At 40.9% G+C, this 24,129-nt stretch overlaps 1 protein-coding gene across 3 annotated transcripts in view; it reads left to right on the top strand.

Annotated features, from left to right (window-relative positions):
- CAMSAP2 (calmodulin regulated spectrin associated protein family member 2) overlaps positions 1-12,837 on the top strand; it is a 109,160-nt gene extending 96,323 nt beyond the window's left edge. Inside the window, exons 11-17 of one of the 3 annotated variants that reach the window (XM_035010368.1) lie at positions 105-2,322; positions 4,441-4,577; positions 5,033-5,253; positions 6,248-6,347; positions 7,082-7,197; positions 9,137-9,255; positions 9,893-12,837. In XM_035010368.1, the coding sequence (XP_034866259.1) occupies positions 105-2,322; positions 4,441-4,577; positions 5,033-5,253; positions 6,248-6,347; positions 7,082-7,197; positions 9,137-9,255; positions 9,893-10,198 (3,217 nt within the window). In that variant the 3' untranslated portion in view covers positions 10,199-12,837. Of the gene's footprint in view, positions 1-104; positions 2,323-4,440; positions 4,578-5,032; positions 5,254-6,247; positions 6,348-7,081; positions 7,198-9,136; positions 9,256-9,892 lie in introns of those variants that run through there. The other 2 variants (XM_035010369.1, XR_004680227.1) reach the window with 2 other exon arrangements.
- The last annotated feature ends 11,292 nt before the right edge of the window (positions 12,838-24,129 follow it).

The following is a 24,129-nucleotide window of genomic DNA, read 5'->3' as shown; positions in this document are numbered from 1 at the left end:
ATGGGAAAAGAAAGGAAGTATAATTTTAAATAATTGTTAAAGGGTATCAAATCATTTCTTTTCTGGGTGTGTTTAAGGATTTTTTTTCTTTAAATGTTTTGTAGATCATCAGTGCATGGAGTTTCATTTGATATTTCTTTTGATAAAGAAAATACTGTACACAGATCCACTCCAAACCGAGGAATCACTCGTTCTATTAGTAATGAAGGACTTACTCTGAACAGTAATCGTGTATCTAAAAATGTTAGGAAAAACTTGTCCTTTAAGCCAGTAAATGGAGAAGAGGAAGCAGAAGGCATTGAAGAAGAACTTGATATAGACTCTCACAGTGGCCTCAAATCTTACACGCCCCTTAATACAAATGAACTAAATTCCAATGAGAATATTCATTATAAGCTTCCAAACGGAGCTTTACAAAATAGAGTACTTGTAGATGAGTTTGGCAATCAGATCGAGACACCAAGCATTGAAGAAGCATTACAAATAATTCATGATACTGAAAAATCTCCCCATACATCTCAGCCAGACCACATTGCTAATGGCTTCTTTCTTCATAACCAGGAAATGAGTATCCTAAATTCAAACATCAAGCTAAATCAGTCTAGTCCTGATAACATAACTGATACAAAAGGTGCCTTGAGTCCCATAACCGATAATACTGAAGTAGACACTGGAATTCATGTTCCTTCAGAAGATATCCCTGAAACCATGGATGAAGATTCTTCTTTGAGAGATTATACTGTAAGCTTAGACTCTGACATGGACGACGCATCTAAATTTCTTCAGGATTATGATATTCGAACCAGCAACCCCAGAGAAGCTTTGAGTCCTTGTCCAAGTACTGTAAGTACCAAGTCTCAACCAGGTAGCAGTGCTTCTTCTAGTGCCGGAGTTAAAATGACCAGCTTTGCTGAACAGAAATTCAGGAAACTGAATCATACTGATGGGAAAAGTAGCGGGAGCAGTTCTCAGAAAACTACGCCAGAAGGCTCTGAACTTAATATTCCGCACGTGGTTGCTTGGGGACAAATTCCAGAAGAAACAGGCCTTCCACAAGGCCGGGACACTACCCAGCTGTTGGCCTCTGAAATGGTGCATCTTAGGATGAAACTGGAAGAAAAAAGGCGTGCTATAGAAGCCCAGAAGAAGAAGATGGAGGCTGCTTTCACTAAGCAGAGGCAGAAGATGGGAAGGACGGCATTTCTTACTGTGGTGAAAAAGAGAGGGGATGGCATTTCCCCTCTTCGAGAGGAAGCAGCCGGTGCAGAAGATGAGAAAGTGTATACCGATCGAGCAAAAGAAAAGGATTCACAAAAGGCTAATGGACAGAGGAGTAAGTCTCTGGCGGATCTGAAGGAAAGCATGGAGAATCCTCAAGCCAAATGGCTGAAGTCTCCAACCACACCCATTGATCCAGAGAAGCAGTGGAACCTGGCAAGCCCCTCGGAGGAGACTTTAAATGAGGGAGAGATCTTAGAATATACAAAGTCCATTGAAAAGTTAAATTCATCTCTCCATTTTCTACAACAAGAAATGCAGCGCTTGTCACTTCAGCAGGAGATGTTAATGCAGATGAGGGAGCAGCAGTCCTGGGTGATTTCACCTCCTCAGCCCTCTCCACAAAAACAGATCCGAGATTTTAAACCTTCCAGGCAGGCAGGCCTGTCGTCAGCCATTGCACCCTTCTCGTCAGATGCCCCCCGTCCTACCCATCCATCCCCACAGTCTTCCAACAGGAAGAGCACATCTTTTTCTGTTAAAAATCAAAGGACTCCTAGGCCAAATGAATTAAAAATAACACCTTTGAATCGAACGCTGACACCCCCTAGGTCTGTGGATAGTCTTCCTCGGTTACGGAGGTTTTCACCAAGTCAGGTTCCTATTCAGACTAGGTCATTTGTATGTTTTGGGGATGATGGAGAGCCTCAGTTAAAGGAATCCAAACCTAAGGAAGAAGTTAAAAAGGAAGAAGTTAAAAAGGAAGAACTGGAATCCAAAGGGCCCGCGGGACAGCATGTACATAACCCAGAAGAAAAGGAGATCAGGCCTCTTGAGTCAACAGTTTCTGAAGTCCTGTCCCAGCCTATCACAGAGACCATCCGACTGACGCCAAATGAGGACCAGCTGAACCTGCCTGCAGAGCCTCCTCCTAAACCTGTTTTCCCACCTGCTGCTCCTAAAAATGTTAACCTGATTGAAGTTTCCCTCTCAGATCTGAAACCTCCTGAAAAGGCTGATGTATCTGTTGAAAAATATGATGGAGAAAGTGATAAAGAACAATTTGATGATGACCAGAAAGTATGCTGTGGATTCTTTTTTAAGGTAATACTAATCTTCATCGTTTTGGGCATCATCATTAGATGGGTTTGGTTTTAGTTGATGTGCTTACATCTTTTAAAAGTAGTCCCTTTTGTTACAAGCCTGCCACTAACCCTGAAATATATTTTGGGGCTCCCCTTGGTGGACTGTAGTAACATCCAAGCACACTGAACAGTCTTCCTTTCACCAAGGTCATGGTACATGTTTAGATATGCTGTTTTTACTCCTCTGCCTCTCTTGCTTGCTTTTACAAAAGCCTTTTAAAAAAATGTTAAGCTATTTGGATCTCTTCCAAGAGTTGTCAGTTTGTAAAAAGCACATAATTTGGCATTGCATGTAAGAATATTTTAGTTTTTTTAAAATTTTCTTTCCTTTTATGTTTCTTAAAAAATTTTTTAAGGGATGCCTGGGTAGCTCAGTTGGTTAAGTGTCTGCCTTTGGCTCAGGTCATGATTCCAGGGTCCTGGGATCAAGTCCTGCATCACAGGGACCCTCCTCCTCCCTCTGCCTGCCACCCCCCCTGCTTGTGCTCGCTCTCTGACAAATAAATAAAAATAAAAATCTTAAAAATCTTTTTAAAAAATTGACCAGACATAATCTTGCAAGGTGAAACATTTAAAAGTAACATATATAGTTTGAACAGAAATAGCTCCTTTTAAAAGCATTGGATAAAGGTCTAGCATATGACTCCTAATCTCAGTATTGATATTGTATACAACGTACTGTAGCCAGCCAACACAAATATTGAACAATATCACCTTTTGATGGTCAAGATCTTAAAATTTATCATAGGTATTAGAAAAACAAGAGCTTAGTATTTTTAAATTTTTCTCCTAATTACCCATTTTCTTCATCTTTGTTTTCCTGTATTTTCCAAATTACCTATAGGAAAGAATATTTTTTTAATAATCAGAAACATGTGGATGTGTTACTCTTGTTTCTTTTTTTAATTAAGGAACTAAAGATCATCTCTGATCCTGTCTAGCTCCACAATTTGGAATACAGAGGAAAAAAACACTCAACAGCATCAGTTTATAATTTAAGATTTTAAATTAAAACAGCAGTCCTACTGGAATAAGAACCTAAGAATACTGAAGTGATTACAGTCGCTAGTTTTACTTTTGCTCATTTAATATTGGAAATTTGTAACTTATTTTAAAGTTGTTCTCAGGGTGATTGCCCTTTAGCCCCTTTTAAAGTTTAGAAATTTGAACGTGAGTCATGTTTAGTCTCATGACTAATTTTTAATAGAATGCTACTGTAGACATGAGTAGATACAGTTTACTAATTTTAGAGACCCTGGCTACCTCTGTTCCTTGCAGAGGAAGGAAAACGGAAGGGAGAGAATCCTTCAGGGTGAAACAGGCAGCATATCTGTACCTTCATGTCCATTCTGTCATGTGGCAGTGGTTTCATTTATGTGATATAACCATATAGCTAATTTTTGGGTACTTTTACTTGAGTTTTCTTTATTGAGCATGTATTTTAAATACAATTTTTAATGCAGTTTTTAAAAAGATTTTATTTTTAAGTAATCTCCACACCTAACATGGGGCTCAAACTCATGACGCTAAGATCAAGAGTCGTGTGCTCTTCCGACTGAGCCAGCCAGGTGCCCTAGTTTGAATGCAATTTTTAAAATTGAGGGAAAACTCCCTGCTTTTAAGTTATTTATTAAGGTTTAAAAAAAAAAACCTCCGCCCCTTTTTTTCCCCTCGTTACGGTTGTTCTTTGCAAACTTCCTAGGTTTTGTAAACATGTTATTAAGTAAGTTTAAGTGTCCTTTGGTAGTTGATAGAACTGTTACCACTTTAATTCACCTTTTTTAAAAAAAATATTTTATTTGAGAGAGCGCACAAGGGTGGGGGGGGAGGGTCAGAGGGAGAAGCAGACTCCCCACTGAGTGACCTGAGCTGAAGGCAGACACTTAACCGACTGAGCCACCCAGGCGCCCCTGATTCACTTATTCCTTCATAATTTCTGGAACATGTCCACATATGGTGGGATTGGAATAAGGATGACTAGATAGTTTGAATTTTCAGTTATAAATGTGACCACAATTGAAAATGAGAATATTGGTGCACACAACATTACACGTTTTTCAATGAAATCCATGCTTAGGATGACCAAAAAGCAGAAAATGATATGGCAATGAAACGGGCAGCTTTGCTGGAGAAACGACTGCGGAGGGAGAAGGAGACTCAGCTTCGGAAACAGCAGCTGGAAGCAGAGATGGAGCATAAGAAAGAGGAAACGAGGTAAAGGCTAGGGCCGTGCCGGCCCTGGATCTGAGTGCTGAGGGTATGCAGCTGGGCTGTGCTTTCTCAGGGATACTTAACAGCTTGTTCAGACGTTTGCAGCGTATGGAGACAACTGAATTAATGCTGATTTCTGGTGCTCTTTACAAGTTATTTTCCTAAAGTATTGGTCGCTTGTACATTTTTATCCTAAGTTTGAGGCATTTCAAAGTAATGTTCTCCAGAAACATTAATTTAAAAAAACTTCACTGGTTTTTACACACATATTTTTTAAAAGCAGTCATTTACTAATGGTATGTTTATGTATATTTTAATGATCTAAATTATCTCAAGCGTATTTTAAACAAACCATTTTTTCCCAAGGTGCTGAAATGTAATAATTCTCCCTTCTCGCATCAAAGCCATACTCCCTCTTTAGTGTGCAGAATAAGAAATTCAACCATTTGGTTTCTTAGGCGTAAAACTGAGGAAGAGCGTCAGAAGAAGGAAGATGAGAAAGCGCGCAGAGAATTTATCAGACAGGAGTATATGAGGCGAAAACAACTGAAACTAATGGAAGACATGGATACAGTAATTAAACCCCGTCCTCAAATAGCAAAACAAAAAAAACAGCGCCCAAAATCTATTCACAGAGATCATATCGAGTCTCCCAAAACACCAATAAAAGGTCCTCCAGGTAACACAGCTTATTATGAAGAGTCTGTTCATAAAAAAACACCAGCCTGGTTTGTCATACTAACTCGACTGTGCTTTGGTATGCTAAATTGGATACACAATTTGAGATGATGCATGCTCCTAATTTGTAAAACCAAAATGAGCAAATGTTTTTTATGACTTAAGTGTGTTATGTGTGCATGCATATATTCAGTAGAGCCAGTGTGAGTGCTAAAGCATCCAGTATAAATACTAACCTATCAGGGAACTCTGCCCTCAGATATAATCTCTCTGAATTGTTAATACCATTTCCATACTTGTCCATTTAAGGATAAACATTGTATGCACGGAAATACATAAACACATTGGTATAATAAGGAATATAAAAGCAAGAGTTCATGAGTCCCTCCTTTAAGACAGAAATGGTCAAATGTCCAAATCTATAATTTTTGTAGTTGAGAGAACGTATCCTAAAACTCAGCACACATACTCACTTTTTAAAAAAATATATATTTTATTAAAACTAAACCCCATGGAAAACTTTAGAGAATTCCCATAGTTACTTTAAAACTGAGGAAAAATAATATAACATTGACTGTTTAAAGAGAACTCTGCCTTTTCTAGCCAACAGAATTTTTTGATACCTAGTACTGGCTAAAATTAGTAAATTAATTTCCCACATAGGAATTAAATATTCCTAAATATATTTTATTCTTTTTGTTAATTTCTTTTGTTAACTTTTTTCTTACAGTTACAATATCAGTGTCTCATATTAACCACTTTCCTTTTGGAATAAATCCTAACAGCAATTAGTTTTATCATTATTTCTTAAAAGTAGGTACACTGCTAATTTTAAATAAATTGTGCATATATGCATGCAAGCATACTATGTGTTTAGAGTAAAAGTAAAAAAAAAAAGAAACTACAGAAGCTCAGTTTTCATATGCTGGTGTTATCTAATGAACAGACTCTTTTCTAGTTGCTCCTTTTAAATTTCTAATTTTGTTTTTATTCAGGATCACGAATTTATCGTGTTTTTTCAGTCTCTAGCCTTTCTTTGGCATCACTGAACACAGGTGATAACGAGAGTGTGCATTCAGGCAAGAGGACACCAAGGTAAATCCATAATGTGAACATTTTTCACAGAAAAGAATGTTTCCAGCAATTATGTTGTATTTTATAATGAATGAATAACAAATTTTTATAGTTTTGCTGACTGGGACTGTTTGTGTTTCTGTTAAAATAAGTTTACGTATAAAGAGGCTATTCATATTTGACTGTTCTTTATCTTTTATGATTACTGACATTGATAAGATACTTTTTATAAACTATAAAACATTAACAGTAATTGCTGACATGGTTGTGGTAAAATCATAGTGTGCAGAAATAGCACATCATCTATATAAGTGCCAGCCTCTCTACTTTCCCCCCACAGAATAATTCCAAAGTGAGGCTGCCTAACTTGGGAAAAATCCCTTTTGTACTGTCTCTCTTGGATGTAGATTAGAAACTGAAGTTCTATTTCATTATGTCACACTCTAATACCCATATAGAAAGAGAATGTGTGTAGTGACAGGCATGAGTTCTGAGCTGTGATCTTTGTATCACCATCCTGTTGCAGTAATTGCCAGTTTTCACGTGGGAAAACACTGATCCTCTCAGTGAGCAGGTACGTACGGAGTGCCCGTTGTGTCCAGGCACTTGGATGTATAGCTGGAATAAGGCAGCTACACCAGCTTTTGATTTTTAAGCTTCTAGGTTGATTTTGGTTGGTACTTTCACATATATCCCTTCTGACCCCCAAATAGTCTTCTGTTTGAGACATAAAAAATGTTTTATTTACCATTTAGATCCGAGTCTGTAGAAGGCTTCTTGTCTCCAAGTCGTTGCGGCAGTCGAAATGGGGAGAAGGACTGGGAAAATGCATCAACAACTTCTTCAGTGGCTTCTGGAACAGAATACACAGGTCAGGGTCTGTATTTTTGGGGAGACATTTTAATTTAACACAGTCATGAGAACAAATATAGGCTATCCTAATGAAAGTTTCATGGGCTCTTCTCTTGGTCTAGACACGGGGGAGTCTGATCAAGAACACAGAGTGCAGATGATCCCTTTCAGGGAGGTCAGTTTCTGTGATACGGTTGCACTTAGGGAGGCAGTGACTTGTCCCAGATGAATTGAGATCAGTTTCTAAACAAAATTAGCAGTACCACTTATACCTCATCCCTCTACTTCTTTTTTTAAGATGCTGACCATATCTGTGTTCTGGTTTGGGTCTAAAGAAGTTTTAGAGAGGTTCTACCAGCAATACATAGGTTCTGAGTACTGAGAAAAGGCTAGAATCCACAAAGGCCTCTCTAACATTGGGATTTCAGGTATCTAGAGTTGTGCATCTTTAAAATGTATTAAGCTGGGATGGGGGCACCTAGCAGGCTCTGTCTCTTGATCTAGGGGTTGTGAGTCTGACCCCCATGTTGGGCATAGAGCCTACTAAAAACAACAACAACAAAGTATGAAGGGGCTCTAAAAGATAAGAATGCATTGGATCCGGGAAGGCATCCAGCCTCACATCTGATCCTCTTCCAGCCTTTATTTGGGTAGGCATTACTGAAACAAAAGCAAATTGAACAGAATGTAAGACACTTGAAAAGAAATGAATCAGGAGAGAAAATGAGAAGGAACGTGAGCAGCCATTGGGATCTAAAGTGGAAAGGTATAGGAGAATGTGCAGGGGGAGAGCAGGGGGCAGTGGAGACTGCCTCCGTCCACATGTGACCCACTAGAAATGGAAGCCCCATGAAGGCCTAAGGAGGTTAGCACTTGCTGACTTCCCATGTGCATTTCACTCCTGTAGCCAGTGGGACAGCCTTTAATGCCAGGAATTGGATGGTATATCCTTGTTTTTCCCTCTGCTTCTCTATGTAAGTTCACTTAACAAGCATATTTGCCAGGCACTATTTCAAACCTAGAGCTACACAGTGGCAGTGGTGTGCTGGACTAGCTCCTATCATAGGGCTCTTGAAACTGTTCAACTTCCAGGAATTACGCCAGCTGCAGAACCATTGGTAGCTTGATAGTAGCCATGGTAGGAATGATTTATATCACAGAAAGACATAAATGCTGCCAATCAGGGCTGGTTTCTCAGCTCACTACGAAGGGTAAGGACAGTCCTTGCGTTCTGGGACAGAGGTGAGTCAGTATGAAGTAGGGAGTCTGTACTCTACTACCCTTCCTAGTAGGAATCTTCCAGGAAAATGGCAGAAGGTACTTCCGTTGCTTTGCAGACCGAGGAGTAGAATTGGTTAAAGAAAACAAATGCTTATGGGGCGCCTAGGTGGCTCAGATGGTTAAGCGTCTGCCTTCGGCTCAGGTCATGATCCCGGGGTCCTGGGATCGAGCCCCGCGTCGGGCTCCCTGCTCAGTGGGGAGCCTGCTTCTCCCTCTGCCTGCCGCTCCCCCTGCTTGTGCTGTCTGTCAAATAAATAAATAAAATCTTTATTAAAAAAAAAAGAAAACAAATGCTTAAAAAACTCAGGTATGTGGATGAAGAAAAAGATGAAGCTTTTTCTTGTCTTTTTAAAATCTATAATTACTCATGGGCCCATTCTGCTTTAAATTCACCAGTAACCATAGCAGACTTGAGAAAGAAGGTGAAGCAGTGTGGCAATTACGACCTGTCTGATTTCTAGCGCTACGGTCTCAGAGCAGCCTTGGCAAGGTCCTTAAGATGTCTCCCTGTGTGGATAAAACAATGTTCCGATTGGAGTACAGCCACTCAGATGCCTTTAGGCACAGATTTTGACTTTTTGTTAGTGTTTCCTCAGTATAGGAACAATTACATCATTTAAACAGTATTTCTGACTTAGGAATGGTATTTTTATTTTGCTGCTAAATTGTTATCACAGGACCAAAGCTCTACAAAGAACCCAGTGCAAAATCCAATAAGCACATAATACAAAATGCTTTAGCTCATTGCTGTTTGGCTGGAAAAGTAAATGAAGGTCAGAAGAAAAAAATACTGGAGGTAAGTATGTTTGCATGAAAATTAAATTTGGCAGTATTCTAAAATTGTGGGAGTCTTCTCTGCTACCAATTCAAGAGAAAATACCCTTCATCTCCTCCTAGGATTTCAACAGTATTTAAAAGATCTCTAGCTATGTTTTAACTTTAGATTGAGTTAGTTCACTTTCAAATGGGGTTTTAGAAGACTGACTTAATTAAGACTAGGATAGACTTAGATAATAATATAAAATTATAAGTTCTTTTCTTGCCCAGAGCTACTTGTTCATGTTTCATAAATGTAAGTAACGTAATTTTCCTTTTTTAAAAGGAGGCTGTATTGCAAAGTTGATAATCAGTGCCTGGTTTGTTAATGTTGTTTGACTAAGATCAAGATTTAGCAGATATTTCAAATCTTCCTGAACGATAATAATATCCACACAGAGCCAAGAGAACCTCAGAAGTGAAGTGTTCACATACATTGTTAATTATAGTGTATTTTGCTTTTATAATATACATTTTTAGTTCTTCAGAATTTGTATTTTAAATCATGTCATAATATTTGACCAAGATAGGGGTAAAACAATTATATAAATTTTATACAGTGAAATGTTTAAGAGTTTTTATTGTTTTTGTTTTTTGTTTTCTGTTTTATTCTGAAGGAAATGGAGAAGTCAGATGCCAACAACTTCTTAATCTTGTTCCGGGATTCAGGCTGCCAATTCAGGTCTTTGTATACTTACTGCCCAGAAACTGAAGAAATTAATAAACTGACTGGGATAGGCCCTAAATCTATCACTAAAAAAATGATTGAGGGACTGTACAAATATAATTCTGACAGGAAACAGTTTAGCCACATACCTGCTAAAACTTTATCTGCCAGTGTTGATGCGATTACCATTCATAGTCATTTATGGCAGACCAAGAGACCAGTAACACCCAAAAAACTTCTACCCACTAAAGCATAGGAGTTGGGAAATACTTGCTTCAGAACATTCGTGGTAAATTTGCACTTCATCTTTCCTGCCTATAGAAAATCTTTCTGATTGTCAACAAAACTTTTATTAATTGAAACTGAACATTAAGCTCTGTTGTCATGAACAACTGGAATGTAAGCCACAGTATTTTGGAGTGCAGAAGATTCTCACATAGGTGGTAAAGTCCAAGTGATGAAGGAAATGTTCTGATTCACAAATGGAGATTTGTGTCATCGGGTTCACCTGCTTGATAGTAGACACACTGAAGCACTGAATTCTCATGGACACTAGTTGGACTTATGGTTGAAATATGGCTAAGATTACAAATTATGTGTTTTATTTGTTGTTGTTGTTTTTTTTTAACTTTTTAATGTACGTTCTTGTCTTCAGATGGTTTATTTTTCTGTTTTTCTCTCCTGGGGGTTTAATCTAAGATACCTTTGTATTTTGTTTCATGTGGAGATCACGAGCGTAGGAAATGCGCCTTCAGAAATAACTCGCACCTTTCTTACGATGCTAAGACAAACACTAGTGTTTAGTTTTACAATAACCCTCATGTTTTAATGGTGTTAGAGCATTTGCAAGAATTATTCTAAGTATTTACAATTCTGTATTTATTATTCACTCAAGTATTAACATTTCTCTATTAAATAAGAGGAGGTATTGTAAAGAGCTGCTAGTAGGTTCGCTTTAAACCACATGAGCTTAACCAAGAATATGTTCTAAGAAGTTGCTGATTAAATCAGTGCTGTTTTTACACCACTTCTGGCCAACTCAGAATAATTTAGATTGTTCTTTTAACAAAAAAGGATTTCTATCTCTTTTAAAGTAAGTCACTTTATAAGCTGGCAGAAGTGAAGGACACTTTGAGAGTAGTCTTTCAATCTGAAGATGTAAGACTTCCTGCCACAAGTTCTCAAGAGGTCCTTACATTATATTTATAACTGATACAAAAAATATATTTAGAATTTTTAAACATGTACAAAGGGCTACATTTTAATTTTAAAATAGCTTCACATTATTTTACTTATATTGAGTTTTTCTTTTTTTATCCTTTTCAAGTGGAACAGCTTAAAGTACACACTTGAAATCTTCTCTACATGATCTTTGTTCCTTTAACAATGTATCAGAGGGTTAGTTGGGGAAAAACTTCATTCTCAGGAAAAGACTTGAATGATTATGTGACCCTGTTATGTTTCAGTGTTGTGACAACTGTGTACACGTAGAGGGGAGAGACACTATTGTATCATAAATGAGATGCAGGGTTGGTTTTCTTTCGTGGGAAGTAGAGACTAAAATATATACATTTCTCTAATTGAGTTGTTTAGAGAAATAACTAATATCATATGATGTATTTACTTATTTTAAAAGAGAATAGGAATGAGATGTCCCTGAACTGTACTTTTCTATTATTATAAGGCCTTTAGGCATCAGTGCATCTGGGTTATCAACATTTTCTCAAATGCTGTCAATATTTTACTGTAATTTATGTTCTTATATTTATGTATATTTGTTAAAACTGTAAAAAAAAATTTCACAGATTTTTTTCCAATACCTGTGCAAGATATATGTGTAGCTCAAAACTATTTGTGATCTACTGTTTGCATGTAAGAGACCAGGATATGTAACTCTTATATTTTAAGTGTATACATATTGTGTATATAATATATGAATATTAAGAATGGGGACTTGCACATTTTACCTTTCAGACAACAGTTTCTATCACAGAAGGAAATGATTGCCAGATACATGTTTAGATTAAGCCTAGTTTAAAAAAATAGTAAATCTAATCGAAATACGGTAAATAATAGTCAAAGGGAGAATTAATAAGCACTTTACATTACTAAATTTGTTCTTTTCAATCAAATTTCCCTTACCAAATCAATCTTCTTTGTGATATTACTTGGCCATTAAATTTTTTAAAATTGGCTGCAAGACAATGGAGGAACTATATAAAGCTAAGTAGGACCACCCTTTCTTCCTAAATTTATGTGTGTCCAACAATGAATGTCCATAATGTCTAAAGGTAGAACGTGAACATTGCCACAGAAGTTCATTGCTCTCAGAATAATATTTTACTTTATTAATATAGAAGGAATATGGATATATTTCTTTAAGTCTGCAGATTTTTTTTTATTATGGTGCAGCTTTTTAAAAAAATTATGTTTTAAAAATTATACAAATGAAAATTATGGCATTTCATAAAGTCTGGAGATTTCCATCAACCTTACTGAAACACACTGGTGCTTTCATTGTTAGAGGTCAAATTATGATGATGATGATTGAGTTTAAGTTTGCCAAACACTTGTCAGGGTTTCCAGTGTAGCCTGTCAAATTCTGTTTGACGCAGCTTTGGAAAGCTTTCAGTTCCTCTTGACTTTTGAATTTTGTTTTAGAATGACTGTTTCAGTTTTTATTTGGCTGTTTAAAGCCAAGTTCAGCTTTTTAATTAAGGTTTCATGGACACTGTTGGGCAATGTACAGTGTATGGTGTGCTTACCTGTCCACTCTAGAGCATTGCTTACAGGTTTTTTTAAGATGCTGTGCTGTAAAATACTGTCATATTTGCTATTTCCTGGTACAGTGTAGTTTTTCCCCTTTCATTTGAATAAAAGCATGGCACCAAATGACTCCTTTTCTGTTTCTTGAATAAAGTGTTTTTTCCCCTAATATTTGAACTTGGGTGAACTCATCAGTTTTCCTACCTCTTAACCTATGTTTAAATGTAACAATTTGGCAACTTTTGATAATATTGGACATTGTCTGAATACTGACTTAAGGCAATGTTAAAAAGTCTGTAACTTTCTGTGCTTAGCTCAGGCCATCTAAGTTGTGGTGTATAAATGTTTATACTCATGATACATCTTTCTGTCATGTGAAATCGCTTTCTTTTGGTGAAGGATTAAAATGTGCCAGAATCAACACTTTATACCTTTGAAACTGAATGGCTAATGAACTCACTGATCTATAGTAGCCAAAACAGTTCTTGATTTACTCTAAGTTTCACTTTGATTTTGCAGATTATATTCATTCAGTCCAGAGCAACTAAGAAAAAAAGATCTAATAACAAAACAACAAAATCTTCATACACAATTATATACCTGAAGAAATTCTGCCATTGCTAAATACAGGTGTGGTTCTCTACCTTTAGATCCTGATAGGGTACCCCAGCTTCAAAAACAGAGCTGTACTTCCACAGTATTTTGTAATGCTGTAGTATTCAGAAATAAAAATATTTAACTGTAAGACTCATGCAGCATTAGAGAAGTCTACACAAACTACGGTACCCTAGAGCCCACTCATAATTTGAGAGTGTGTTCCCTGATCTGGCTGCTTGATAGTTCTTTTTTTTTTTTTTTTTAAGATTTTATTTATTTATTTATTTGAGAGAGCGAGAATGAGAGAGAGAGAGAGAGAGAGAGCACATGAGAGGGGGAAGGTCAGAGGGAGAAGCAGACTCCCTGCTGAGCAGGGAGCCTGACGTGGGACTCGATCCCGGGACTCCAGGATCATGACCTGAGCTGAAGGCAGTCGCTTAACCAACTGAGCCACCCAGGCACCCTGCTTGATAGTTCTTAACTAGGCAGAGGGAGGGATGCCTGGGTGGCTCAGTCAGTTAAGCGTCAGCCTTTGGCTCAGAGGTCATGATCCCAGGGTCCTGGGATGGAGTCCCGCATCGGGCTCCCTGCTCAGCGGTGAGCCTGCTTCTCCCTCTTCCTGCCATTCCCCCTGCTTGTGCTGTCTCTCTGACAAATAAATAAATAAAATCTTGAAAAAAAAAACTAGGCAGAGGGAAATGTTCTATAGTGAAGAGAACATTTTTATTTTGTAACCTGTGCACACGGAGAAATAATAAAGAATAATATCTAGCAAAAGAAATGTAGCTGTAATACTGACCTAGGAATCAGGCATTGGAAAAACACATCTATAAAATGAGTGTGAAGTTCTCTTATCCCTCAGAAGTGTATGGATGCTTATCTGTATAGATCTTATCTGGGGCACCCGGGTGGCTCAATCAGTTAAGCATCGGACTCTTTGGTTTCGGGTCAGGTCCTGATCTCAGGGTCCTGAGACGAGCCTGGTGTCAAGCTCTGCGCTCAGTGTGGAGTCTGCTTGTCCCCCTGCCCCTCTCCCTGCTCACGAGCTCACTCTCTCAAATAAATAAAATCTTCAAGAAATATATAAAGATCCGTGTCTCCTTAAATGGTAGTTTTGCTTTTAAAAGAAATTCTGTACCGTTTTGGGGAGGGTGGTGTGTGCCTGGGTCGGTACGTCCCAGCTGCTCGTCACATAAGGCTGTCTAGAATCTGGTTTCAGTCGTCTGCGTTTGGCATCTGGGGTTCAGGCCTTCTGGCACCTCGGTATTTCAAGTCCAGATGCACAGACAGCGAGGATTAGTGTGTGCGTGTGTTTAATGTCACTATGCTGTCTGTAACTCAAGTTACCTCTATCCACAGTGGCTTATAGTTATGTCAGAAAAAGAAAAAAAATGAGTTCACTTTCCATTGAAGATGATAAAAGCAAACAAGTTAAGAAAAATGTTTTAAGACCCACTCAGGCTTTTGTTTTCTTAACATGGTAAGCACAGCCACTGTGGTACTTAAAATACAGATGTCTTTCATTCTGCTTAACCTCAATCTGTTGTTTCAGGTGGCTGATCTGTTCCTTCAGTAGCACCTGTTGGTGTTAGAAGTGCACCCCAGGGTTGGAAGACACGCAGGAGGGCATGTGTCGTGGCCGCCAGTTTACGATTATATTCAGCTGCAGTGATTCCTGACCCCACCCAGTTATTCATACTTCACGGTTTGCATGTTTATATGAGAAAGGAAATGTGGCTCTCAACCCTCAAGCAAGTAGAAACTCTTCACTTTAATACTGCTTTATGATGTAAAAGTACTTTTCTTTTCCTTCCTTCCTCCCTTCCTCCCTCCTTCCCGTGAAGAGATATGAAGATCTCCATTTCATAGATGAGGAAGGTCAAGCTTCAAAGGTCAGTAATGGCCGGGGACACAAAGCTAGTAAGTGGCAGCATCACAGCTGGGGTCTAAACCAGCTTTCACATCCCCTTCGCTGTGCCTCACAGTGCGCATTTTCCACTGCTGTGGATGTGGCGGAATAAAAATACGTGAGGTCTAATAATTATACTAGTTAGTAATACATTCATCATTGATGGAAAACTGAGAACCTGCTGTTAAAGTGGATTTTGTTCTCTTGCCTAGTAACTGTAACCAGCATCAACACAACAATGGCTGAAATCAGACTGGTGGGTCCTCATACTCTTAAACATCTAGATTCCTAAGAAGAGAGGAATGGAGAAAGTACAGATGTGGAAAGAAATGAATTCTGCTAACAGGCTGATCAAATTTATCCAGGAAACTGTAATTAGGTGCAAGAGACTAGGTCACAAAGACATGGGGGCTCTTTCATCAAGCAGCCCCCCGTCTTGAGACGGATGCGGTTAGACCTTTACAAGCATCTGATAAACTCTGCGCTGTAATAGAGGCGTGGACCCGAAGCACGGGGCAGATAAGCCCCTTTCTTATGAATAGTTAAGAGGTCTTGTTTATTAAGCAAGTTCACTCTAACCAAAACTGACTTTATAAAGAACTTAAGACTACGTTACATCATCAGCCAATAAGGGGCCACATCCTAGTTTTCTTGAGACTTGAGTTTTGAGTTGCAGAGACAGTGTTCTGGTGACAGAGCCTTAAAGGCCCACTTTATGGTCATCAACATTGACAAAGCTAGCTGATTGTACACTGCATCCTCTTCACTTTCGTAGCCAGAGACCTCGGTATTGCACTGTTTTTTGCTGCTCTGTTGTCCCCTCCTACCAGATACAAAAGTTTGTAGACTCATCAGAGGGCTGCCTTGGAACACCTGGGAGGACCACGGATCTATCTGTGCATATTAGGCGGGTCATGCTTGGATTCTTTATCCTTACATTCAATGCCTAAATAGGTATTCAAAATTGATTTGTCAAATGAATAAATAGAAGGAGGACTGCCTAGTCCAGATTCAAAATCACACTCAAAACTTAATATGATTTCTGCTAGGCCACCACTGATTTCCTACTATAGATATTTTTTGCCCTAAAAATAGCCCCACGTTGACCTCCATGGTCTGACTGCCTCCGCTTTACACAGGCTATTCCATGGGACCCAGGTGCAGCTCAAAAATTCAAACCATTGGTGACCATGACACAGTGGTGTTCAATTCCCCTACCTTCTCTCTCAGCTCCTCATGTGCCTCCCCACCCCCAAATTATGGGCCAATCCCAAGGCTCAGTTCTCCTTCATGCCCTGCTCAACCTCCACTTCCCTTCTAAGAAGGCCTTCAATACCAGCTCCGACTGGCACCTCTGCCCAGGACCTCCCTCTCCCACCCGAAGGCTCCCCGTGGCCCCACTCGTGCACCTGACTGCCAGCTCAAGCCTCTCACCTAGAAGTTCCACTGTCCCCAGCTCAAAAAGTTTCTTTTTTTCTTTTATTTTTAAGGATTTTTATTTGACAGCACAAGCAGGGGGAGCGGTAGGCAAAGGGAGAAGCAGGCTCCCTGCTGAGCAGGGATGCAGGGCTCCATTCCAGGACCCTGGGATCCTGACCTGAGCCCAAGGCAGACGTTTAACCGACTGAGCCACCCAGGCGCCCCTCTTTTTCTTTTCTTTTTTAAGATTTTTCCCAACTCAACCAGCTTAAAAACCAAATGTCAACCTCCTAGTAAAACCTGGTATATATCTAGCCAGCACGGCTGAAACCCTCACGGTCTTCTCTTCCTCCTTCCTCTGTCCGACACAGAAGGCACCTCCCTCATACCTGGACAACCACCAGATCCTGTCCGTGTTCACACTTGCCATCTGTTCCTCATCTTTACTGCCACCAGCCTCGTGTCCAGGTGCCAGCAGCTCCTGCTTAAACTCTGCAAGGGCCTCCAGCTCGTCTTTCCCTAATTCCATTTTCCCACCACAAACAGTGCTGCCAACTGGTACTGAATTTTCCTAAAGCACTGCTTTCGCCCCGTCCTCCCCACTAGTCAAAAACTCCCATGGGGCCTTACCGTCACGGTGAGCTCAGCATTTAGAGCCCTCACAGGCTTGCCGAAACTTGGCTTCTCAGCAACATCAGAACATCTGATAGTCAAATACCCAACAGGCACACCAAAACTCAGGAAAATTTGACATTTCAAAATAACTCATCACAGTAATCATGAAAAAAAAACCAAACTGTAAGGACTTTCTTATATTTATTTTATGGTTTATTGTTTTCGGTTGCAGAGAGGATGGGGCTGGGGTGTTTTGATTTGTAACCTTTTGGTGCTTGGGACCATGGAAGGTCTTACTCCTGTCATTCATGTCGCTCCTTCCTATAACACCGACCTCTTCTTCAGAAAGGCTGGCCTGCTTTGACCTTGATATAATGCAGGATACCACAGTCAGCCTCACGTCAAAGATATTTGTACAGTTCATTTTCTCCAGTAATGTGTTAGCTGCTTGAGAGGAAGCACTGTGTCCATCATGTTACCTATTCGAGCACTTGCCCCGTGGTAGGAAGGGGCTGTTCACAGAGTCAGTCTGCATTGAAGGTGACCTTAGAAACTGGTTTCACTGATCCGTGGCAGAATCGAGGCACCGTGTGGGGGAGTCCCTATCAACCCACAGGGAACACTGCCAAATTCCTGCTGCAAATAACTGAAAATTCACACTAACTTTCCCATAACCAACTTTCTGTAAAATCACTGAAAAGTCATTGCAAGTCCTAGTTTAGAAGCTTCTGTGGGCAGAATAATTACAAAGAGAAAAATGTTACTTCCTTTCCAAACAAATTCTGGGGCCATTTTTATATTGAGGGACTTCCCTACTGCTTGTCTTTTAAGTTTCTGATGGGTTTGTTTTGGCCTTGAAAAGAACTGCAGAAACCTGCAACGGAGGACAGATGGGAGCCTTACTTTCCTTGAAAGCCACACTCTTGCCCTCACGCTCCACTTCCATCCGAACTCCTCCCCCTCCTCCTAAAGGCCAACAACGAAGTCTGGGGTACATCCCGAGACAATCACACAGCTACGGGCCATGGGCTTTTGCACTGACTCACCCCTCAGCAGTGTGGGCTGAAGCTAACTCAGATGCTGTCCTTTCCCAGCCACCCCGTATTTAGCACCTGAAAGTTTCGGAAATGATTGAACGTCTGAAACATTCTGCATGGCCTCTGGCATCCAGGGTGGGGCCCCTTCCCTGGTATGTGCCACCCCTTAGGTGGTGAGGCTGCAGGGCAGGGTCAAGAACTGTCGTGATCTTCATTATTCTACGGCTTCCTGCCTACCTACCCACCCACGCACCCGGAGGGTCCCCTCTGGGGCTCAGGGGTTGGGGTCTACGGGAAACCTCATCTTGGCAACCAGTCAGTAATAATAAAACAGAGGACTCCGCATTCCCAATTCAACACTTATCAAGAGAGGGTGTGGACACCCAAGGACACATGGTTCTGTGAGGTTTTCCTCCCACTCTGGTCTCCATTACTGCTAACCTCCCTGTCAACCGCAACTGAACTGGTGTCATGCTATCTGTCTGTGCTTTGGCCTTGTCAGCAGTTTGTCTGCAGCCTCTGTCACCCTGTGAAATTCACGATCAGTGACACCAGGTCCGATGAACTCTGGTTGTCCAAGACTTGAAGACCCCCCAGATGGGGATTATCTCTTTCTGGATTCCCAGTGCCATTCCAAAATCATTTACTGATCATTCACTATGTGCACAGAAAGCCTCATGTCCTGGAGGGGAGGAGGGGTGGCTCAAGCAGGGGAGTCTGGCAGCAAGACAGGTGGAAACGAGCAGTCCTCCATGATGCAGCCCAGGCTGGGAGCGCAGAGCACTGGGGGTGCAGATGCAGAGCCCGTAGGGTGGGGAGATCATCTACTGGATGCCTGCTCACAACCCGCTCGGGGACAGGGCCTTCAGTGCACTGGGGCTAATACAATCTTCACAACACCCAATCAAGTAGATGCAATCACACTCATTTTAAGACGTGGAGACTGGAGCCCAAGATCACACCGCTGTCAAGTTATAAAGCTGATACAGAACCCAGACTCCTGCCACTAATAATCTGACTAAAGTTCTGTTCATTCACTGACCACAAGCAGACACAATGACATATAAGATACGTATTCAATAAATGTGACATCACAACACGGAGAACAGGGTTTTTAAAAATATATATTTTTGTGGGAGAGATGGGGTGACTGGGTGATAGATACTGGGGAGGGTATGTGCTCTGGTAAGCGCTGTGAATTGTGCAAGACTGTTGAATCTCAGATCTGTACCTCTGAAACAAATAATGCAATATATGTTAAGAAAAAAAAAAGAAGAAGGTAGCGGGAGGGGAAGAATGAAGCGGGGGAAATCGGAGGGGTAGATGAACCATGAGAGATGATGGACTCTTAAAAACAAACTGAGGGTTCTAGAGGGGAGGGGGGTGGGAGGATGGGTTAGCCTGGTGGTGGGTATTGAGGAGGGCACATTCTGCATGGAGCACTGGGTGTTATGCACAAACAATGAATCATGGAACACTACATCTAAAACTAATGATGTAATGTAGGGGATTAACATAAGAATAAAAAAATATGTATTTTTAATGTAACAGCGTTGGGAAAGTTGGATAGACATCTAGAAAAAAAAACTATACTGTAGATGGATTAAAAAGAAGAATACAGTTGAATGTTTTTAGACCATCAAAGAAAAAGTAACATTCTAAATTCTGGAATTGCTAAGACCAACAAATTTGACTATATGAAAATGTAAAACTAAAAATAAAGGGAAAACAGCCAAGAAAAAAAGTCTGGAAGAATATTTGGATTAAATGGGACAATGCTTAATCCTAAATAGTTCATATAAAAAATATGTAGATAAATGTATGAAGGACATGATTAGACAGGTCACATAAGACGAATTAAGTACGGAAAGACTTTCAGTCTTATTTATAATCAAAGAAATGTACATTAAAATGAGGAACCATTTTTACCTCATTACCTATTAAAGTGAAAATTATCTTACTGATGAATATTTCTGACAAGATTGCATTGAACCCAAACCCTTCATACGATGCCATACAATTACTAGTCATTATAAGCATCTGTACTGAGCCATTTTCATAGCCTTTGACCTTCTCAAGGGCATTTATACTATAAGAATGTGAAAGTAAAAGTTTGTAAGTGCAGTTGTTACAAATTTCTGTAACAGCAAAAAATACTGGAGAAATCCAAAATGCCCAAAATCAAATTATTAGAAACATTATATTAAATAAGTATTAGGCAACATAGAAAAATGTGGATTTATATGGCATTGAGATAAGCAGACTATGAAACTGTGTACATTCTAATTACTAATGACTCTGAAACCGTTGTGTTAAAAAAAAAAATGTGGAAAACATCTGAGCTGGAATGTGGAAAAAAAACAGAAAATCCAAGAATAATGGGATTACAAATAGATTCTCTCCTCTGGTTGGAAAGAAATTCACCAAAATGCTGCACATAGTCATGCTGCAGCACTGGGCCTGGGTGGCTGGACCTTATTCTACAGTCTACAATCTGCTTAGATGGCCTTTATGATGAAAAAGGCAAATATCAAAATGTTTCCTAATGGGTTAAGATTATGTGTACAGAAAAATTAAAACTGGGGGAAGAAGTTGTAAGAACTTACATATATGGCTCATAAAGGGACAGAAAGAAAAGAAACCTATTCCTGAAAGCAACCTAGTCCAAAGCATGAGATCTTTGTTGTCTCCTCTATTGTCAGGTTTGTGCCCGTCATGGTGAGGGACAGAGAGAAGCTCTGCGGGCAGGCAGGGCTGACCCACATAACCAAGTCGGTCCAGGGAGCAGAAGGCCCATAAGGGATCAGGGGTCACAGAAGGCTCCCGGGGGGCGAAGTGGAGAAAGAGGGAAGACCACCTCTACTCTGTTGACACCCGTCCGAGAGTGCCAAGATTCTCGGCTGAGCAGGATGAGTGTTCTAGTGGTTGACTTGCTTCTAATCCTGTGGGGGAATCCCCCCCACCCCCCCGGAGGAGGAGAGTGAGCAGAATCGTGGAGTTGGCCTTGGTCACTGAAAGTTGGATAGGAATCCATCCAGCTCTGGCCTTTGGGGCTTCCTCGCATCCAGACAGGTTCACAAAGGCCCGCAGGGCTCGGCCGCAGCACAGAGAATCTGCCCTGTGCTCTGGGCCACACACTTCCCTTGGGTATGAGACCACAGCCCCAGGAAGCAAGAATCTTTGTGTTTTTAATAAACAGCCTACTTCTCCTTCCCCCTCAAACCCCTCCCTAGGCTTCCCTCTCGGCCCCTGCCCCATTCTTCTTTTTTACCTGGCGGTTTCCTGGCTGTTCGCCTCTAGCTTTCACAATCACTCATGCACTCCCTGCCTCAGACTGACATGTCCCCAAGGGGAAGTGAAGTCCAGCGGCACTGGGCCTGGCCCCGATCGCCTCCAGGCTCTGGCAAGCAAGCACTGCTCCTGCCAGCCTTCAGGGAAGGAGGCTGAGGCCCCCGAGGCCCCCCAGGAGTGTGGGTGTCACTCATCAGACATGAGAAAAACTGCTCTGGATCTCCAGCAGCCCCCACAGGTTCCCACCCTCTGGGCGGGTCTTCAGAGGAAACTCAAGCCTGAGGCTGGGATGCCCATGGAGGGACCACCCGGAAACCATTCATTCTCTGGCCTTTCCTCTGGCGTGGAGAAACAATCTCGACAGGAATGGCTTGGACACAGTCATGCCCAACTCTCCTTAAGCTTTCCCACTCCCTGAGGATCCCCATGGACCACAGGGACCTCAAGCTAGAGTGACCTTATGTCGCCGTTTGCCCAGAACAGTCCTGGTTTATGGCCCGCGTTAATTACCATAGATCCTCTCGCGCTCAGAAGTGCCCCGGTTTGGATCATACATTATTTTATCCACAGAACACCTACCTGCACAAGCCTCTCTGTGCTCCCTGAGCCCAGTGAATGGGAAGGCATTCATATAGTTCCCAAACACAGCCACCCAGGCCCATCGTTGACTCCTCTCTGCTGAGACCCACAATGTTACAAAGATCTCTTAATCCTCGCCTTTCCATCCCCACCGCCAGTCATCTGTTTCAGATGCTCCCTATCCCCCCACAAGTAATTACAACAGCCTACTCTGGGGTCTCCTTGGCCTGAGCCTCTCCCCTGTCCAATCCACAGTTCTGCCAGTGATCTTTTCAAAACAGACAGAGATCATGCCCTACTCACAAACGTCCAGTGGCTCTCCACTACCTACAGAACAAAATCAAGATCGTCCTGTGATCTGCTCCCAGCTACCTTTCCTGCTTCCTCTCCTGCCACTCGCGTCCCACCCTGGGCTCTGGTCACACCAGGCCCATGTCCTGTTGCTCTAATTCACCCTCCAGCTCCTTCCTGGACCTGCACTCATGGGTCATCTCCTGGAAGGCCTTTGCTGATGTACTCTTGCCATCAGAAGTAACTGCTCTTTCCTCTAACCTGCAAGAGGACTTGTGCCTTTACCACTTTGACTTCTGGCATGCTGGCCGCTGCAGAGGCTGCATCTGCATCTATCCCCCTGCCTCAAGGCATCTTTCTCGCAATGCCTAAAACACTGCCTGCCCCATGAAGGAGCTCACTGTTAAGTGAACTGAATCAAGATTGATAATCCACCTCCAATTTTCAACACCAGAGTGCCCAACAGGTCCATCACTCATTCCTGGTGACAGCGTGGTGGGCTCTGGGTGGGCACACACATAGAAACGTTGGTCCCGACACAGTATCTCCTGGGAGGGATGTCTGCTAAGAATTTGGACCCGGAACAAAAGCAAAAATTGACAATCAGGACCACACCAAAATAAAGAGCTTTGCAAAGCAAAGGAAACCATCAACAAAATGAAAAGGCAGCCTACTGAATGGGAGAAGTTATTTGCAAATGACATCTCCCATAAGGAGTTAATATCCGAAATACACAAAGAACTTATACAGCTCAACACCAAAAAACCACAAATAATCCAACTTAGAAAATGGGCAGAGGACCTGAGTAGACATTTTTCCAAAGAAGACATACAGATGGCCAATAGACACATAAAAAGATGCTCAACATCACTCATCATCAAGAGCTGCAAAATCAAAACCACAATGAAGGATCACCTCACATCAGTCAGAATGGCTAGTATCAAAAAGAAATGACAAGTGTTGGCGAGAATGTGGTGGAAAGGGAGCTTCTTTGTACTGTTGGCGGGAAGAAAAATGGGTCCACCCACTGTGGAAAACAGTATGAAAACACTAATTGAAAAAAAAATATCTGCACCCCTATGTTCATTACAGCATTATTTACAATAGCCAAGATACGGAAGCAACCTGTGTTCACTGACAAAGGAAATGTGGTGTGTATGTGCTCTCTGTATATTCTATATATGCTCTAATCATATGTTATAAATGTAATATATAATGCAATATTGATCAGCCATAAAAAAAGGACCAAGATCCTGCCAAGTGAAATTTTCAGAGAAAGGCAAATGCCATTTGATTTCACTCATATATATAATCTAAAAAAGACAAGTGAACGAATAAACAACAAAAATAGACTCATAAATACAGAGAATTGGTGGTTGCCAGAGAGGAGGAGAGTTGGAGGGTGGGCAAAATAGGTGTAGGGGATCAAGAGGTACAAACTTCCAGTTATAAAACAAATCTGGGGAGTGAAAAGTACAGCATCGGGAATATAGTCAGTCAACGTTGCATGGTACCATGCAGACAGTGGTAAGCAGTGGTGGTAAGCAGTGTGTAACGTATAGAATTATCAAATCCCTATGTTATACACCTGAGACTAACATAATACTGTGTGTCAGTACTTCGATATATAAGATTAACAAAAAAAAAAGGATCTGGACTTAACCGGAGTTGCCCAGAATCCTC

Source organism: Mirounga leonina, unplaced genomic scaffold, assembly GCF_011800145.1.
Source record: "Mirounga leonina isolate KUSES-001 unplaced genomic scaffold, KU_Mleo_1.0 Mir_154, whole genome shotgun sequence".
NCBI lineage: Eukaryota > Metazoa > Chordata > Mammalia > Carnivora > Phocidae > Mirounga > Mirounga leonina.
Note: the sequence above shows the minus strand (reverse complement) of the source record. Positions and strands in the feature narration are given on the sequence as shown.